Genomic DNA, 21,247 nt, shown 5'->3' on the forward strand with positions numbered 1-21,247 from the left:
CCATTTATAGAATTGAAGCAGAGGTTAAGTGATTGCTCAAATATCAGCAATTAGGTTCAAAACCTATAAATGATTAGAATAATGGCTGAGAAAATAAAAGATCTAAATTTCAGGACTCACAAACAGATCTGAAGGTAACTGCATAAAAGTCATTAAATCCACACTGAAGGGAAATGACTGATGGAATTTATGGTTAAAACCAAATCAAGACTATGATAAGGAAGTATTTAATAGGAGATTGAGTAATAGGCTACATATTCTCAGTCGGAAACTACAAGGGTATTATGAACTGAAACACATTGCATATCCTTAGCTTTGGGAAAGGTTTTTGGTAAAGGAAAAAAAAATCTAAAGTCAAACCTATTATAGAAAGCTAAAAGGATAAATAGCAGACTACCTACATAATAAGCAGGCAAATTAGAAACATAAAGGGTGACTCCCTTAATCCTATGGAGAGGTTGTAATTCAATGCTACTATTTTGATTTTTAGTAAATAAAATCACTCCTGAGGGAGAAATAAAAGCTGATACTAGGGCTAGATTTTCTGATGGGTCAAACTTCATTTGGGATCTTGAAGTAACGGCAAATCTTCTAAGGATCTTCTTTGCTAAGGAGTTAGCAAAACTAGCTGGTTCCATTACCAAACATTGGAATCGGACAGTGGCATTTCATCAGTTTCTAAAAAGCCAACCATTTTGGAGCCTAAAAAACCGTCTCCACCATCAGTTCCAGGAAAAAATACACAGGAATTTTACATCCCCAGGTCAAAAGGACTGAAGGTAGCTCTTGAGGGGAGAAGGAGAGAGGAAGATAGAGGGAGAAAGGAGAAGATGATGAGAGGGAGAGGAGAGAGAACATATGAAAAAGCTGTGTGACCAGAAAGCAGGATTTTCCCCTTGGAAACACTATAGTCACTAAAAGGTTCACAATGTAAGTTAATAAAATGTATTTGAAATTCCCAGAAGCCCAACAGTAAAAAACTATTTTTGTCACTTAGTTTTGTAAGTTTGCCCAGGTTTATGAACCAGGAAAAAAATTTATATTTGTATTATCTATACCTATATATCTCTTTCTAGAGAATATTTTTGGGAAATATTGCCTTATAAAAATCATGAGTAAGAATCAAATGACACAATGAAAATGTGGTAAGTTTGTAACTCAAGATACTATGCAATGTACAATATCAGTAAGGGGACCTTCAAGAAGCTACAATAAGAAACTAAGGAAAGCACTCAGAGATCACCCACACTGTCCCCTGGGAGCTGGGAGTCGCATATATAGAATTACAGAGAGAAAAACTCCAAATCAAGCCCATTAAGTTTAGAATTCAATCAATCACTCAAACAAACAACAACAAAAACAAGAACAATAGGGCAAGATGTTTTTTCCAATCACTAAGACCTTACTCCAGAGTTCAGTGAACTCTCAGAGGTCCTTTTTTGAGGTCGGCACCTAGATTTGGCAAGGAGTGCTTACTGATTGGTCCCTACAGGTAAGGAAGGTTTCATGGAAGCTGAGTGGATCCATATCCATCTGTGGCTCTGTGATTTCCTTAGTGGAAGCAACATTTCAAGCAGTCCCTCATTTTGCTGTGATCATCTAAAGGTAAAACTCTTCCTTAGATCCCTAACAAATGATAATGGGCCTTTACTAGATGCCAGGTACTGAGCCAGACCATACACATACTTGTTTTCCATTTAATCCTCAAAACAAGTCTCTTTCTCATGACACAAAGCTCATGGGACATTGATAATAAAACTGAAGCTTGGAGCAGTGAAGTGACTTGCCTAAGGCTTAAACTAATAAGAGGGAGAGCTGTTACCAGGAATCCTGTTTACTGGGGCCTGCAAATATGTTTTATTCTTCAATACAATGTCATTTATAATTACACATATGTACCACTGTGCTAAAAAAGCTATTAAAAAATATGAGATAAAAGAAAAACACACAGAAATATTTTCTTTTAACATCTAATTGACCATCTGTGTATGGTCTGGCTCAGTACCTGGCATCTAGTAAAGGCCCATTATCATTTGTTATAGATCTAAGGAAGAGTTTTACCCTTAGAATGATGTATTATTACATTAATCTTCATTTTACAGTTTTTACTTTATATTCTCTTTGTTCCATTGAAAGCTCCAATCAATTCAGGTTCATTATTACCACACTTAGGCTTAAGTGTCTACTCATTATTGCTCTTTCTAAAATCCTTTATATTCTTACAGGTCATATAACATGTGTATGAGGAACATATTTTAGTGCTAATGGTAGTTTCAAAAGCAAATAAGAACTCCACTTCATCCAGTAAAGCTAGTTATTGTGCACAGTGAATTTTACTTACACCATGGAAAACCATTTTTTAAAATATTAACTTTCTGTGTACCAACCACAAGAATTTAAATCCTGCTTCCTTCGAAATTCTAGGAAACCACTCCTGTATTATAAAATCCCCACTCTTATACTTTTTATATTTCACAGAAAATTGGTAATAAAAAGAAAATGTTAATATGATAATAAATTTACCTAATATGTCCCATATGTGTGATCTGGTGTTTAAATTTTATAGGCAGTAAAGGAAAAGAAATTTGTATTAGGTGATGATATACTATATCCCTACTTTATTTAAAATAATTACTTTTCATATTCTTGAAGAAATACTGAAATGCAGTTTTGATTAGAATTCTGAGTTTTTAAATATTTTATCAAAGGCAGAGTCTTTAAGAATTTAAGCACAAAGGAGTAAAGATCATTTCAGACTTCACAGGACAAATAAACATTACATCTCAAAGTTTTGTCAATAAATGAGCTACCTTGTTAAAAGAAACTGGGAATTCTGGATAGTTTGTTGACTGCTTTCTGTGTTAGCTGTGTTGGTTGTTGCTGTGGATTGTGTGATTGTAGTGGTGACACTGCTTGTGTTAGTACGCCGGGTTGCGTTGCGTGCGGTCTCCAGTTGTTGCCGTGCTGCCTGGGCATGCTGCCGTTCTAATTGCAGCTGCATCTGCAGTTGTTGTAACTGAGAAGCGGAAGGGCCAGAAGAATTAAGCTGTCCTCCTGCAGAACGTCTCACTCCTGATAACTGAGATAAAAGCTCTGCCAATGGAAATGAAGACAATTAAAGTCTACTTAAATACTGATGAAAACAAATGTTACAGATGACTCTTTCACTGGTAACAGGAACATTAAGGACTGTTAGGTAACCAAGGCAGCATAAAGTTTCAGCCTGGAGCTCAACACTTCCTGGGGCAGTTGTTGTTTATGGGAAATCCAAACACGAATGGCTAGTAACCCACACACAATTATTTTTAAGCAAATTGTAACAGACTGTTTTTAAAATTCTTTGCTTTGTGTAACTTACACTTTCTAATTATTTTAGTAGATTAAAATGGTTCATCTAGTTCCAACCCTAATATAAGGCCTCTCAACATGCGTGCCTAGAAAGCAAGGGTCAAGTCTATTGTTTATGCTATTCCTATCTCAGAACAGTCCTACACATATAACAGGCACTCAAACACTAACTGAATGATCAAATGATTAGAATTAAATCTGAGACTTGGAGTATTTCTGTGACCCCTGCACACTGCTGCCTTCTATGGTACTTTCTGGTACTACAGTTCAAGTACCAAAGGACCACTGCAGTGAGCACCACTGGCAATGCCCCTAAGTAAAGATGACTGGCTCTTTGACTGGACAGCCCACTTAGTGGCCTATTTTGATACAGACTCTCTTGTTTCAGTAAGGTCATACTCATAAAGAGCAATGTGGACGTTATCCTGCATTCACATCTAAGTCAGGTGTAGGAATTGCCTTCTCCCACTCAAAGGCTTTTCCTAGCATGCAAGGAATTGATGACTGCCTCGTAAACATTCCCAGGCTACTAAATGCTCATCATAAAATTCATCAGTGGGGTTAAGGTTCTGTTTTCTTGCTCATTGTGGCTCTACCTCAGGGTTTTTATACCATTCTTTCTAACACTATCACTAAAATAGTTTTCACTGATGAAAAAATTGAGGTAATGGAGAGAATCTCTCAATTATGAGTTCTGCTCCTGGAAATTAACTTTTTAGAGTCTGCTACCAAGGAGAACAGAAATATCCCTTTTAGATGAGGAATTACTTTTTAAAATCCCCAAAACTCAGTTTGCTGAGCTTATTGCACACCCAAATGCCCGAAGCACATCTGGAATTAAGGTTTACACTGTTATATCTCATAAAGAATATTTTATTTGTTCCAAGTCCCTATCACAGATTTACACTGCAAGGCATAACATGGCTGCACAGTCTACCATGTGCAAGTACCAGAACATACAGGCTTCCCAGTCTTACTGTCTGTGCCTGGTGTGTCTTTCAGATTCTCAGGCTACAGTGATTTTTGGCATTTTATTTTAACTGCCAACCCTAGTGCTCTACTGCTATCTTAAGGCTGGCCATCCATTAGACTTGGCGACCTGGCAACAAGATTACATGCCAAGGTTATTGTTCTTAGTCATATTTTCCAAAGATATTCAAACATGTACTCTTTAGTAAATTTCACAATAATATAGTTCTCAAACCCAGGCAAGGACAGCAAAATTTCTACTTTATTTTCTTCCATGAGAAAAGCTTAATTTTTTAGTCTTATCAATTAGTTTCTTTATCTGGGTACATGTGGAGGTTGAAACATCCACCTTGGGAGGCCTTTGAACTCTAAAATCTTTTATGACTTTCTTGGGATTCAATGAGACCACAAACAGAACATACACTATTTCTTATCATGTTATGCTGCTAAGTACTTACAGAAATGCGAATATTTCATATTTATAAATTTTGGGGGAATTCTGTGAAGGAATATAAGAGTATGATGAGAGTTAGACTAAAACTAGATGTCATAAATTTTTAAAGGGAAACTCCCTTTCCCACCATTTCCTTTATTAATGTAGAACTAACTTACCAGCTATAGGATCCATGGCTTCCCTATTGCTTGGAGAATATGAACTCTGAGAAGAAGAAAGTCCACCAGTAGAACTGCTAGTAAAGTGCATGTTTGATCTACGAGCGCGAGGACCTCCTAGTCCTCGGCCAGGGTGAAACATTCTACGTACATGTCGAACACCACTCGATTCATCATAACTCCAAAGTTAAGAAAAGGACCCAATTATTTCACAGGGAAAAAAAAAATCACCTGTATCCTTCCTAGATAGACATACAAATTTCCTAAATTGTAAGCACTTTAAAATAGTACATTAGGGTCTCCCTGGTGGTATAAGGGGTTAAGTCTCAGCACTATGAAGCCATCAACAGCCACTGCAGCATGAGTTCAATTCTCGGACAGGGAGCTAACCTACATGCGCAGCAGACCTCTCCTGTTTCGCCCGCTGCTCCCCTCAACAGTGTATTTCAGTTGGTCTGCCTGTTATGCTTCTCACTCTGTCTCTGGTGAATCCTCTCACTCCCCACACCTCAAGCTTACACCCTAGCTCTTGTATGCATAAATAAATCTTAAAAAAAAAAATAGCACATTTAATTTAAAATGCAAATATCACAACTACATCTATGAGGGCCATTAACTCTAAAAAGTCACTCAAATAAAATAATAATGGGAGTATTTGACTATATTGTTCAAGAAAAAAAAGGAAAAAAAAAAGAAAAAAAAAGTCTAGGTAGGAAAAAATTCCTTCCTGGGTTCCATTTACAAAGATCTCAGTAACACTGCCTAATGAGGAGAAAGGCATCACCTGGTGATATACACCCACTCTGATCTCAGTATGAATTTCATGTATGTTTAAGCCACAATTAATTAATAAGCATCAATTTCTAAAACTTGGGAGAATTGTGTTATTACATAAGCTAACTGAATCTCACTTATTATCTATAGTGAGTATGGAACAGTGTGAATAAATTCAAGAATAAAAAACTCCTTCTGGTTATTAGTTCAAATCTCCAAGTTTTCCAAAGCTGCTAGATTTGAATTTCTTGTATAAACGGATATAGAGATCAACACTGCATTTATTAATAAGTTAAATTACAGGCAGTCTCAACTTTTTTCTCCACAGCATTTTATAGTGATTATAATGGTTTCCAACAAAACCATTTTTAAAAGCTCCAGGAGGAATGGAAATTTCTCAACCATTTTTACAAAGCTGAGTTGACTCAAACTGAAGTAGGCACAAGTTGCAAATATCTACTATATCTCATGAAAACCACCTTACATTTTCAAAGGCAAATGTGTGTGTGTGTGTGTGTGTGTGTGTGTGTGTGTGTGTGTGTGTGAAGGAAATTCCAGGTATTGTAGTAAAAGAGACTTTTTCAAAGGAGCTACATAATGAAGAATTTTTTTCAGGTTTTCAGTTATCTAGTTGATTGCTTTGGAGTCATTTAGGGACAGGCAAGTGGTTCCACAAAACTCTCAGGGGCTTCCGTAACATGCACTGTTTCATGGTGGCATCTCTTCATGATGGCTTGGGTACTACATGCTATGATCATAATTTGTTTTTAAAAGGTAGCTGGGTATAAAGTGCACTTTAGGAAGAGTTCCATCAAAACAGTAAAAAAAAGAAAGTTCAGGTGTTGAAGAGGTTTACTGAGAAGCCACTTCCTCATGTCCAACAAAGTTACCACACAGTGGTGCTTGAAACAGCTAAAAAAAAAAATTTTTTTTTTTTTTTTTTTTTTTTTTTTAGGATAACTGCTGTATCAACATTTTGCTTTCTAGAATTTAATGGTAATAGTCTTCAGGAATCTGAAATGGAACATTCTAGTGAATGGAAACCAGTATCACTAGTGGCCGTCAAGTTTGACTAAAAAGTTCAGGTATCAGCTTAGTTTTACATTTTTCACCTAGCTCATTTGTGAAGCATGAATCAAGTAGAACTCTTCTGGGTATTGCTATAGGATTCTTTATAATAAAATGCAAAGTATTTCAAAGGTTTAAGTATTTTTTAGCTCATCTGGTTTTTCTTATTCTTGAAACAAAGTATCACTGCTTTTTTCATTTTGCTTTCAGTGTCCTCAGCACCTAGACAAAGAGTGGTTACCTCTCTCCTTTGTGTACGAGCTCCTAGATTTGATCAGGTCAGGCTGATGCTCTACCTAATTTCTCAGGTTGGTTTCACATCTTTATCTTTCCATTAATTTCCACTTATCTTCCCCTAATTCTAAAGGACCATATTTCCAATAGAAAATTTAGACCTGTGAGCAGGGGATGGGAGTTTTAAGACAAGAAAATCATCAAGCTAGTTTCTTTTTCAATAGGTCTAGGGTTGAATTATGTTTGGTAGGAGACAATCAAAGGAATCAGAATAAATTGTTAGGGAAAAAAGTTCTGATTAGCTCTTGAACTGCTTCTATCTGCAATAAACACTGTAAAATTTACATGAACAGAACCCTAAGTTAATAGGTAACAGTTTCAGAGAAACAATATATAAGTTGAAACCAGGAGTACTGAGCCTACTTAAAATTAATTGCTCAAGTGGGCCAGTGATATCTTAGAGACTATGGGAACAAGGAAGGAACTGTCCAGAGATAGACTTTGGAAGGGGAAGCAGAAATGAAAGTGGGAAAGGAATTTAGAGCTGGACCTGACCTAATGCTAATCTGCTCAGAGACTGTGTCTCGAGGACAGACACAACTGTCTACCCTCCCACTATATCCCATCTACAGCAGGACACAGCAAATAGGGAACAGGAGGGAAAAGAAATAAATCCGTATGTTTAATTAATTAGATTTTAATTTGGTTAGCATTTTCCTCTTTTATATGAAAACACTATCCTGGAGACTTAATACCTGCTGGAAATGTCTTTTAAAAATCTGATTATAATGAATTAAAGATGATGAGCAAGTCAACTTTCATTTAATGAGCATGGTTCATATAACAGTAAGAACATATAAAAAAAGAAATAAAAAACTGCATCTCAACACCGAGTTACTTTTGGGAAAAGGTAAAATAAAATAATTTAGAGACTAGTTTTCTCTTTGGGGATACTGTCCTTAAAAATAATCAAAATGACAAACATTACAAACAATTCCCTTGTTGCCTCTTAAAAGGATATTAAATCTCTAGGGGCTCTGTGTTCAAGTGTAAGGTGAGCTGCAAAGTCATCTGTGACATGATTAGGATCGCCTCCAGGTAATGCTGCACATATTGGGCAAATCTGAAATGAAAATAAAGAAAGCAGATTTAATAGCTGAACGGTGATCAAACACCTACTTAAAAATACAGTTTCCTAGGCCTTGCCTAGGCCTTATTTTAGGAGGTATTTTGACCAGGGTTCCAGTTATCTTACAATTAGACAAGTTTGGCAAATAGTTTAAATATACAATGATCTTGACAAGCAATAAATACTTATCCTGTTGTATAAAACACCAAACGTTGTTATTGTCTCCTTGTGCCAATCCTTATTCACATATGTCCTGGCTAGTCTGTGTGTCTTTGTTTACCTGAGTCTTCCCTTTTTGCTTCATCTTGTCACTGAGCCAGTGTATTAACCTGGCTATAAGTGAAGCTAGACTACAGAATTTTGGAGAGAGAGGTCTTTCACCACAATCATTCAGCAGATACTGAGGAGTAAGGTTGGTTCTTCATCACTAGGCGGATCCACTTTTTAAACACCTCTTTATTGTCTACTAAGTCAAGTGGATAAATACAAAATTTGGCTTACAAAGTTCTCATAATCTGGGCTCTCACTTAGTTGATGCAATTTTATTTCCCATAATAGTCACATATTCTCCACCAACTATGTTCTTTTTCACAGCCATCTCTTGGTTCATGTTGTAGCTTCTTTCTGAACAATGCCTTTCCCTCCCCTATTTTGTCCACTTTTTGAAATTACAGTTTTTCAAGGCCTACCTCAAACTCATAAAGCCCTTTCTAACTCCTTTCTGATTTAATCTCCATCTGTGTTTAATGAGCTAATTTGGTCTTTAGACCTGCCATGAAGTTTGTGTGGATAGAAGCCATTTTAACATTTAATATATTGACAGTTAATGTACCTTTCTCCAAGAATTTGATGATTTTAGAAAGCAACATTTCACATTTTACATATGTGAAATGTAATATTCTGGATTATTAATTGGACAGATATGTAAGTTATAATTATTTGTCTTACAAAAGGCCAGTAAAAATGTTTCCTTTTGCAAGTTGTCTTTAATATATTACTAACTAGCCCAGAAATGATCTATAATAGCTTTTTTCTGACACTATCCTTCTGAGGGCAAAGAAGAGAGGTAAAGTAAATGTGTTCTCATACTTTTCCTCGTTTATGGGTAACAATTCAATTTCTGCTCCGGCACCCTTATTTTTTCTCAGATACAAGCCCATCTGCAGCTCCCATCCTCCTGTTTTCCTTGCTTTTTTATCCAGGCTTACTTGAAAATTCCATCCACTTTCCCACTCCTCATTTCCTTCTTTTATTACAGCTTGAATCAAGTTATGAAGCTAATCATGGTTAAAAAATACTGCTTTGTATTTGAGGAGTTATTGGTTCTGTCTGAAGCAACATTAAAATGTAGTAAAGAACCTGTCCACTGCCATAACTCTACTGTCTTCAGAAAGTTCTGCTTATTTCTTTATCCTCAAGTGAAGTTGCTTTTCCCCCTAGTGGTTAACATAATAAAACAAAATAGTCATAGTTTTCCCGTGTTGTTTAATACCATGCTAACTTTCTAATGGAAGGTTAGGTAGGTGTTTCTAAGTTAACTCTGAAACAAAAGGTCGCCACATGGTATGTTCTGCCAGCTTGCATGCTTACTATGCTCTGAGTTCCAAACCGTGAATCCAAAGGATATTTACAGAAATAGCCCTGACTTAAGTTGGGAGTCTTCCTTTTTAATTACATGTAGCCTAAATAAATTTATTTATTATTATTTTTAAAAAGATTTATTTATTTATACAAGCACTGGGGTACAGGCCCGAGGAGTGGGATGGTGTGAGGATTCACCAGAGACAGAGTGGGGAGCAGAACAGGCGGACAGACCGAAAGCACTGCTGAGGGGAGCAGCGGGCACAACAGGAGAGGTCTGCCTCGCCATGTGGGAATCTTCCTGGCCAGCTGGGAATCGAACCCACGCAACAGAGGCTGCGGACAGCTTCACAGTGCTGCATTCAACCCGCTGCGGCAGTAGCCTAAATAAATTTAAATGAAAACACCTAAGTAAAGTTTTGTGAATTGTTTAAGACAGAGATTCTTCTAGAATACTTTTCCTTGTGCTGTTCTTCATAACTACAGCCCAATTTCCAGTTAACGAACCTATGCTATGAAATCCATAAGCGAGTTAGTACATTAAAGTTCTGACTGATTAAATTTGTTATACTGCATAATTCTGTTACTATGGATGGAACAATTCATTTATTTGTTGAGTACAATTCAGTGTTAACTTAATATCCTGAGTTATTAAATAAATGAGCATAGTGAAATTATCAAGAAGTGAACAAGAGTGAACCAGCTACCATTAAAATTCATGCGAATTTCATCTCTTTTTTGAAAATTAGTCAAACAGGGGTATAATTCATATCACTCCTTTCGAAGGGCTCTTAAACTCATTTCTAGAAATATGTCAGACTTTTTCTGAAAGGCAGATTTTCTGATCACTTGCAATACAGTGAAAAAATTTTTAATTTCTTTTACAGAAAAACCACCAAAAAGAGTCATTAGAACTTAAAGCCAAGACATGCAAATAATTCATGTTATATTTGAATCCTACTTACAAAAAATTTTGACATTTTACTGAGCTAACAACTGAGGAAGCTAACTTCAGGTTTTTGGATCATTTATCCAATTGAAAATATTTTATAAAATCTGTAAGTAAAATGAATATAAAGACTGATTATTGGAACCTTTGAGAATATATAGAAAAGCACTAGTGGAAAGTCTGTGTTACACAGTAAGTTCCTTTTGGGCCTTTTAGAATCATCTTCAGTTGTAGGTACTTGCATGATAGCCATCTATTTTTGCCAATACAGATACCGGTCCTTTAAAGCTTTCAGTGAGCACACTGCAATTAATGTATAAAGTATAAGTTATTTAATATTGAATTAATTTGTCTCCTTAGTTCCATTCTCCCTATTTTAATGCTTAGGTTGGAAGTTCACTTGATTTAGAAGAGCAACACTTAGAATGTTAGGGAGTTTTGTTACATTAATTTTTTTTATTTTCCTTATATTTTTAAATGTGATTTTAAAGTCCTAAATATTGTTTTTGGTTTTAAACATGTTTCCTGGACAGAATTTTAAATTTTATGTATATACTGATTTCCTGGAAATTCACAAAATTTGAATAACATAATTCAGCCACAAAGAAAAATATCTCCAAAGGAATCAGACTGGTCCCATTTCTTTATTCTATCTACTCTAGAAATAAGCAGTCATGCTTACCTAGAAGAAAACTCCCAGTCTAAGCTTTATTTTTCTATATTCCCTGGGGTAAGTTACAGATTTTACCGTAGACTTTGAGAAAAGGAAATGGGAGCCTATTGCTGTTATATAGTGTCAATAAGAACCTGAAAGCTGCAAGACAGGGGTAGGGAGCCAGTGCCCAAAGCCAGCAACAATTTTAGTGAAGAAAAGAAATTAACTACACCAAAGTCAGTGGGTATATGTCATTTATAATGAGTTTAAATTATGGTCTGGCAATGACAAGAAGCGTGTATATTCCTTTTCTCAAAAGGCATAACCAGTTTGTCAAGTGATACGTAAAGCTCATAAATAAAATGATCCCAGCTGTGAATACCAGGGTTGGCATCTTGGAATAATTTTCTTTAAATCAGGTTTTTTTTTTTTTTTTTTAAAACTTGAAGGAAGGTTAGGAATATAAAGGCCAATAGGAGGTGAAAAGACAAGGGTGAGTTCAAAGTGTTTGAAGAAATTCTGAGCTACCTTATAATTTGCCTACAGCTGCCATATTTAATTTGTAACATCTTCCCTATAAATTTTCCTGCAAAACATGTCTATATACTGACTTGAAATTAGCTATATGGACAATGAATTAGACAAGTTAGTACTTCATAGGAAAAAGAAGAAACTAGAGCAGTGGCCAAAAAAGAAAAAAAAAGTAATTCAAAACAAATGAAGATGTTAGACCTGAGTTCTCACCCAGCACTCTCATGCACATTAAGTCCTCCCATTCTGAACACTGCCTTGTTCTTCCCTATAGGATTTTGCTTCAACACATGGTAAAATAAACAGAGCAATAAATACCAAATCCAGAGACAACACATTCTCAAATATTAGGCATAGACACCTTACTGAAAAGCTACCCTAAGCACATTTTCATAATAATCTAAACAATTCCCCTCTTGATTTTCTATCTTAAGGAACTTGATTTCTTACAGAAATCTTTAAAACACACACAAACTTACACACTTATCCCAGAACAAATATGGAATGCCCAAAGATTTTCCTATCATTTCCTTTCCTGCTATCAAGTAGAAAGTTTGCTGGGATACTGATAGCTACATCACACCTAAAATCAAAAGCAATCCAATCTGATCTTAAGTAAATGTGCTAAAAAAAACTATTGTTTTCCAAATATGCAAAAATAATCAAATACTAAAATTAGGAAGAAGATTTATAAAACAGAAAGAATTTTGAGTAATAAAACCACAAATGGTACTGAATTCTGATCATTTATACTCTCTAGCTAAATGCAGTTGAGTAGTGGCAACATGTATTGTTGCAGCTGCAGCAAATGTATTGTTTCAAATTGCAACTATTTCTGTTAGCACCTTTTTTTTAATGCATATTTGGCTTTTTAATGCTTGCTTTTCATATTTACATATTGTGCTACTCCCTTCTTAATTCTTCCCATAACCAAAATCCAGTCTGCTGTCCCACCCTACCAAATTTTGTGAAAACTATGAAGGTTTACAAAAACCTGAACTCGATTTTAAAATCATACTATTTATCTCATTGGTGTTTATGTAAATTCCTGAGTCTCATACCCAATCTGTTTGTTTTTTATTTTTAAGCAGTAATCACCTTTACTTATGCATTCTATGTCAGCTGTTGTTCCTCACACTATCCGATTTTAAACAATGAAAAGCCTCCTGAGTAATCTTAAACATAAAAAAAAAATGAGGCCAGCAGTTGGAGTCATAGTTGAAAAGGTGGCAAGGAAACAAAGAAAAAACAAAGAAAGGACAAGGACTACAAAGTTGTTTTAAAAATTGAGCTTCAATAGACTTTCTTATTAGCTAGGTAAGGTTATCAGTAAACATTTACTGGTGGTGATAGTAAGTCTTAAATCTTCAGGGATATATCCCCTTGCCACCAAATGCTCCAAAGGGATGCTGGTTAGAGGGGCGAGAATCTTAAGACCTATAGGAAGGTACAAACTGGTAGTCTAGAGGCCATATGCAGAAGAAAACATGGGCACAGCAAAACAGCAAATTGAGCATTTAGAAAAAGGGTCAGAATGGGGGGATTGCAATTGTATGGGGAATATAAAAATAAAATTTATTAATTAAAAAAATAAAATAAAATGAATTGTACTTATCAAATACAAAAAAAAAAAAAAGAAAAAGATATATAGTCAGTTGTTATATGAATATAATCCCCCACCAAAATGAGATGAATTACTCTTGAACTCCAGGATTTAAAAATGTTTGAGGGCCTCCTTGGTGGCGCAAGGAGTTAAGACATCTATGAAGCTATCCACAGCTACTGCAGCATGAATTTGACCCCCGGCCAGGGAGCTACCCACATGGCACAGCAGACCTCTCCTGACTCGCCTGCTGCTCCCCTCAGCAGCGTATTTCATTCAATCTGCTTGTTCTCTTCCCCACTCTGTCTCTGGTGAATCCTCTCACCCTGCATGCCTCTGGCCTGTACTCCAGTTCTTGTATGCATAAATAAATAAATCTTGGGCCTCCCCAGTGGCGCAGCGGTTGAGCGCTGGGCTGCGAAGCTGCCCGCAGCCTCTGCAGTGCCCCTTCGATCCTCGAAGCTGCCCGCAGCCTCTGCAGTGCCCCTTCGATCCTCGATCCCCAATCCCCGGTGAGGGTCCCACATGGCGCTCAGACCTCTCCTGCTGCGCTCCCTGCTCCCCTCAGCAGTGTATTTCAGTCAGTCTGCCAGTTCTGTTCCCCGCTCTGGTGAATTCTCTCACCCTCCCACGCTTCTGACTGTACCCTGTACCCTGTGCTTGTATAAATAAATAAATAAATCTTAAAAAAAATAAATCTTTTAAAAAATGTTTGATTAACCATAACTTTGGCAAAACACTGGAGGGCAGGGGTGAGGGGAATAGGGAGGGGTGAAAAGGGGAGGGTTGGGACTAGAGGAGACACATGGTAGTATCATCTGGACATTTACATATAACTGTAAGATACTAGAGCTTGTAACACATTTCACATATATACAGAGAGACATTTAAAATATTAAACAACTGGTAGGCACCAATCCTTTCTTTTAGTAAATTAAATGTAAAGCACCTGCTGTGTGCCAGCCATGTTTCAAAGAAGAAAAGACCCTGTACCTTCATGTCAAAGATTCTTGTCTGCTTGCTATTTTTCACTTTGAAATATTCAGGTGTGTTAAGGGTAGGTAGGAAAAGAAGTAGAAGCAGTACTTATTCAAGGACTAAGAGTTGATGAAGAGAAACACTTAAAATATTTCACAAATACCAATAAGGGAAGCACTGCCTTGTTGCTATATACCTCTAGGGATAGGGATATACCATACCAGTATGACCACTGCTTTGAGCTATCTAACAAAGCATGGGAACTTATAATGAAGAAGCATAATTCAACAACTTAATGAAGACAGACCACAAAACCATGAATAGATGGGGAGTATTTAATTTTCAATTTGTGTCAGTTATAGAGGAGTATAAACAAATTATGAGTACTTTCAGGGAAAAATTAAAGGCAAGGATGCTAAGGCTGGTTCTTATTTTTAGAAAATGATTAATCAGCTTCTCATTCATGGAATGGATTTAAAGTTCCACTGGATTCTCCAATTTTGAATGTGGAAAGCAGGACTGTTATCCTGCTCCAGTGGAATGATAAAAGTATTATACTACTGCCCATTGGCTAATAATGATTTTTAAAATGCCTAAAATGCCTAATATGAGAAACCCCTCCGTATTGTATCTAGGTAAACAGAGTACCCAAACTTAACAGAAATTAAATCAAGGAAAAATTAAAATAACCAGGATGGAGATGGAATCAAGTCAGCATTCTTCATACTGGTATGTGTACTAAAAGGAAGCAAAATACGTCACTTTTACAAATAGAATGACTTAAAAACAATAGTGAAATGTAAAAATAGTATTTTGAGGCTCTCTACAGTACAAGATGAGAGCATTTCAGAGCTGTTAGGTAGTAAAATTTGGCTCGAGGACGTATAATGTGAATTTACCAACTATTTCAACTATAAATCTTATAAAAACTGTAAGCATCAAATGGTATAAATGGGAATGAAAGTAAACCTGTATTACCCACAGCTGTAACAACAGAACTATAGCAGAAACAGAATAGGAGAGCAGTTAATTAAGTACGGACTGTACAACCAGAGGAACTCTGACTGAGTTCAAACACTTGGCACTGCCCCTTACTAGATGTTAAGTCCTCAGGACTTACTACTTTATTTTTCTTGAACTTCAGTTTGTTTTGAGGTCATTTAGGGGCTTATTAGTTGAGTCAATGTGTAACTGCTTATGCCAAATTCTCCAAATTCCATACTAACAGTTCCATCTCTCACTTTATTGCCACCAATAGATAAGGGGGAAGGGAACTTTTGGGTATACTTTAACTCTTTAAGTTAGATGTATGCTGACACAGATTTCAAGTAAAAAAAAGCTTTCAAGGCAAGTTTTTCTTTGTATAGTAGTCTGGTTCTTTGGCTTATAATCATAGGAAGAGTAAGAGCAGGAGGGACTTCTAGAGACCCCAGAATTTTAACCTCTGAGGCAAGAGATTTGATCTGTTGAAAACCAAGTAAGGCCAATGATATGTTACAATGACACGTGACAATGAATTACTGTTTAATTTTTCAATTTTTCTGTGAAGATTTTCTTATAGAAGAAAAATCAAGCAGGTAGTAAGAATACTATAAAAAGATATGTGTTACATGTTTGGGTTTTAACCTTTTTACAATGTATGTACAGAAGGCAGGATCCTGAATTTGATTAAGATTCCACACTGTTACTTCAGTCAGTCTGCCTGTTCTATTCCCCATTCTGCCTCTGGTGAATCCTTTCACTCTCGCACCTAGTTCTTGTATGCATAAATAAATAAATAAATTTTTAAAAATAAAAAACAAAGATTTCACACAGTTCTTTGGCAAGAGAGCAAGAAAGGCTTGTGTGGACAAATGAAGGACATTATTATCTTGTGCACATGCAGCATTCTAGTATGTATAAAATTTGATGTGAAGATACTTTTAATAATTATTACATAAACACTATCAGTATACTTAGATGATGGTAACTGAGCCTTATTTATCTTAGAAATAATGTACTTTACAACATCATTTTAGAAACAAGGTTCTATCACTTACCACTTCTGTCGATGTTTCCGCATGTTCAGAAGTAACGTGTTCTTGAAGAGATGTCTCCGTATAGCCCATTTTTCCACAATAGGGACAAGTAAAAGACTGTGGCTGCTCTACAGAGAAAGCTTCCCCACCATAGTACAAATCTAAAAAAATAAAGTGAATTGCATTGAGAAATTACTTCTAGTTTTTCTTAATATTTAAAAATGTGATCATGTGGTACAATAATGTAAAGAAAAAAAGTGTGCCTGTAATCTCCAACAGCCTCAATCTGTCAAGGAGTACTTAGGTATCTATCTGCATCTGTATCGTCTTTATTCTCCCAAGGTCTCTATGATACCTCTTCAAAATTCTTTCTCCGTATGGCTACTATAGCCTTATGAGAAAAAGAAAAAAGGCAAACAGCTTTTTATTCCTTCATAATTTTGAAACACCTCTTATTTCATATCCGATTCCATTTTTAATATAATTTATGATTTATTTACATATTCCGTGGCAATACCAGTGTCAACACAAAGAATCAGAAGGATATATCATATGCAAGAACACAAACGCTCAGAGGGAAAGAACAGATGATGATGATCAGTGTGCCGATATGGCCCAGATGTAGCTATCTGTCAATAGAATATCCATATTCTTACAACAGTAAGGACCCTATGTAGTCAGACCTTGAAAGTGCTAACTTGAATGGGATGCTACTACAACATACTGTACCCTGCTTGGTTATAGAAGAGCCGACCAATTATTGAGAGTCTGGGAATATTTTGCTTGCTGCATAAGTACATCTCAAGGAATTAGCCTATTTTTCTCCATTGGTAGCACAAAATGAAATACATTTAACAGCATATTTATTATGTTATGCCACTTCTCTACAAATAACTATCTCATTTAATATGAAACAAATGCCTAATTTAAGAGAATATAGTCACTTTTATGAAAAGAAAAAGTAAAAGGATTCATTATGACAGACTTGTTTGCATTTATTTTTAAGGAGATTTAAACTATCTTAAAAATATTTGCCCATTACATATACAGTGACCTTTCATTATGTGCATAAGACTTGCCAGGTGGATTTGAGATAGGTAGGAATAAATATATAAAAAGAATAGAATTTTCTCACCTATTAAACTCCCAAACCCCACAGCTAACATCATACTTACTGGTGAAAGACTGATGTTTGCCCCCTAAAACTAGGAAGAAGAGAAGAGTATCACTCTTGCCATTTCAATTCAATATTTTACTGGAGAATCTAATCAGAGTAATCAGGCAAGAAAATTAAATGCAAAGAAATAAGAAAACCATCTTTATTAGCAGATGACATGAACTTTGTATACAAAAAGTCCTAAGGAATTAAAAACTATTAAAACAAATAAATGAATTCAGCAACTTTACAAGAGCTATAGTAAAAAAAAAACAAAACACTTTTCTCAACACTTGCAGAGAGAAATCCAGAAAATTCCATTTATCACAGCAAAAAGAATAAAATACTCAAGATGAAACACTCAAAATGAAGATGATCTAAGTGATCTTTAGTAAATGGAAAGACCTGCCATGTTCATAGTCTGGCAAACTTGATGTTGTTTTTTTCCAAACTGACCTATAGATTCAAAATATTTCCTATAAAAAAACAAATCCCAGTTGACTTATTTGCAGAAATTTGATAAGCTGATGCTAAAATTCACAAGGAAACTCTAAGGACCGAAAATACTTAAAACAATTCTAAAGAACACAGTTGGAAGACTCATGCTTCTCAATTTCAAGCTTTACAAAGCATCAGTAAGCAAGACAGTGTGGTAATCGCAGAAAGATAGACATATAAATCAATGGATTGGATTGATTATCCAGAAATACATGTTCACATTTATATTCAACAACCTTTTTTTAAACAAATGTATTGGCATATCTTTGACATTTAAAAATTACATATATGTTATACAACTTGATATTTTGATATATGTATCATTCTGAAAAGATCACCATAATTAAGCTAATTAATATCTATCACCTCTAAGTTACCACTGTGTGTGCCATGTATGGATGTGTATGTGTCATGAGAAGATTTAAGATCTATCCTATTTGAACATTTCAAGAACAGAATACAATTTTGGTAATTATGGTCACCACGCTGTACAGCAGATCTCTGGAATCTAGTCATCTTCTATAAGAAAACTTTGTACCCTTGGACTAAGACATCATCCCATTTTCCACTCTCACTAGTCAACTGCTTTTCAACAAGAATACCAATTTATTGGGTAAAGAAAATCCAATAAATAATGCTGGGGCAACTGGATATTCATATGTGGAAGTATGAAGTTGGATGTCTACCTTACTCCACATATAAAAATTAATTCAAAATAGGTAAAAGCTAAAAACAAAAGCGGAAACTTTAAACTTTTAAGAAATCATAGGCTTAAATTTTCATAACCCTGAATTAAGCAATGGTTTCCTAGATCTGACACCAAAGGCAAAAAAAATCATCAACATTTCTACTTTTATGCTTCAAAACACACCATCAAGAAAGTCAAAAGACAAATTCATGGAATGGGAGAAATTCTGTGTAAGTCATTCATTTGACAAGCAACCTGAGCACAGAATATACAAAGAACTATTAGAACACAGTAATAAAAGCCACATTACCCAGTTAAAAAAATGGGCAAAGGATCTGCATAGACATTTCTCCAAAGTGGATATATACAAATGGACAGTAAGCAAAAGAAAAGATGCTCAATATTATTAATCAAATTAAACCCAAATTAGATACTACTTCATAACTGCTAGGATGGCAATGAACAAAAAGATACTAAGTGTTAACCAGGTAAAAATTGACGTCTAATAATCAATTATATAAACAATCTGCTTTCTCATAACTAAAGCAAGAGCACTTATGTACTGTTAGCAGTAACTGTCAGTCTAACTTTATGATTTCTTTACTGAGGCACTCTTCCATTTCATACCTTGCCAGTAGCACACAATTGTCTTAAGACAAAGAATTACTTAGACTATAAATGATACATTCATTTTATTACTAATGAATTTGGAGTCTCATACATACTATTGGGGATAGTTTTAGAGCATTTTGCCTTTATTTCTTCACACACATATACAAAATTCTAAATGATAATCCATTGAATTTTTAACTAAATACATACCAAAATCTACCCTTGTTAATATGCACTGCATTGGGTGGTCAGTTGTATGCCTTGTTGTTGTTGCACCACTTTCATAACAAGATGCACAAAGATCGTAATCGTAGCAAATTAAACACTTATATCTGCGACCTCGAAAATTTCCTTTTAAACATGCATCACAGCTGACACCTATAAAAAAGAGAAATATCATTAATTAGCAGCTGTAAAATGCTATTCTCCATTTCATTTTCATAAACATCTTAAGATGCCATTTAACCAGTTGAGTTCCTTTCCAAAATGATTAGAAAGGATGTACGAACACATGGGAATTTCCAACAATATGGTAGATCTCTTACCCTGATTTATACTCCTAATGACAATAACAAAATGTTTGATAAAATGTAAAAACAAGTTTGTTTTTTTTAAGTTTCTTGCTGAGCTAGCAGAGGGGTAAAACTGAATGAAAGACAGGGCCTCCCCTGGTGGTGCAGCGGTTGAGGACTGGGCTGTGAAGCTGCCCGCAGCCTCTGCAGCGCCGGTTCAATCCCCAGCCGCCGGGCGAGGGTCCCACATGGCACAACAGACCTCTCCTGTCGTGCCCACTGCTCCCCTCAGCAGTGTATTTAGTCAGTCTGCCTGTTCTGTTCCCCGCTCTGGCTCTCAGAGTTCTCAGTTCTCTCACCCTCCCGCACTTCTGACTGCACCCAGAGTTTGCATGAATAAATAAATAAATCTTTAAAAAAAAAACAAAACACTGAATGAAAGACAAACTGATGGAGCGATTCTTGGCAGTATGCATTTACTATAAAGCAAGTAAAAATCTGAATTTTAGATTTTCACAGCATTACAGGACAAAACACAGGAAGTAAATACCACATATGCAGAAGATGGAGTATCTAGCAGGCAATCCTCAAAAAGCTGGGACCCTAATAAACCCTTCAAATATGGGTAAGCTAGAAATCCTCCTTATGAGATAACAAAGCTCTTCCTCCTTCCCCTTTGTTACAGAAACAACAGAAACGCTGAGAAATTGGAAGCACAATCAGTCCAATCCAGTCCAATCAGTCCACCTCTTATTGATGGACATCCCAAATTCAGACTACCAAGTGATTCCAAAAGCTTCAGGTCAAGAATTTAAAGTGGGGGGGCCTCTCTGGTGGCGCCAGGGGTTAAGACGCAGCTTGTGAAGCTGTCTGCAGCCTCTGCAGCGTGAGTTTGATCCCTGGCCAGGGAGCTACCCACATGGCGCAGCAGACCTCTCCTGCCTCGCCCGCTGCTCCCCTTAGCAATGTGTCTCAGTCAGTCTGCCTGTTCTGTTCCCCACTCTGTCTCTTGTGGATCCTCTCACCCCCTGCACCTCTGGCCTGTACCCCAGTTCTTGTATATATAAATAAATAAATCTTTAAAAAAAATACTGAAAGAATTTTTGCCAGAACATAAGCTGACTTTGCAGATTGAAATCGGTCATGAATAGTTCAAGAAAAACAAGATGGAGTGATTTGCTTAACATGTCAAAAGTTATTATAAAGTTACAGCAATTAATATGGAATGGTATTGGCATAGAGACAAACAAGTCAGTGGAACATTATAGAAAGTCCAGAAATAGATGCACACATGCTGAAATCTATTTTATGATACAGTAAGGTCATTTGAGA

The 21,247-nt window shown here is 35.9% G+C and overlaps 1 protein-coding gene across 1 annotated transcript in view; it reads right to left on the minus strand.

The window, feature by feature from the left end:
* Nucleotides 1-19,644, minus strand: part of KCMF1 (potassium channel modulatory factor 1) — a gene marked incomplete at both ends in the record, with an annotated part of 20,913 nt that extends 1,269 nt beyond the window's left edge. The window contains 5 exons of the mRNA XM_084234548.1: nucleotides 2,811-3,093; nucleotides 4,930-5,108; nucleotides 8,025-8,128; nucleotides 16,471-16,610; nucleotides 19,614-19,644. Coding sequence (XP_084090674.1) covers nucleotides 2,811-3,093; nucleotides 4,930-5,108; nucleotides 8,025-8,128; nucleotides 16,471-16,610; nucleotides 19,614-19,644 — 737 coding nt within the window. The remainder of the gene's footprint in view (nucleotides 1-2,810; nucleotides 3,094-4,929; nucleotides 5,109-8,024; nucleotides 8,129-16,470; nucleotides 16,611-19,613) is intronic.
* Between the last annotated feature and the right edge of the window lie 1,603 nt (nucleotides 19,645-21,247).

This window comes from Talpa europaea (genome assembly GCF_964194135.1).
Source record: "Talpa europaea genome assembly, chromosome: 6".
Lineage (NCBI taxonomy): Eukaryota > Metazoa > Chordata > Mammalia > Eulipotyphla > Talpidae > Talpa > Talpa europaea.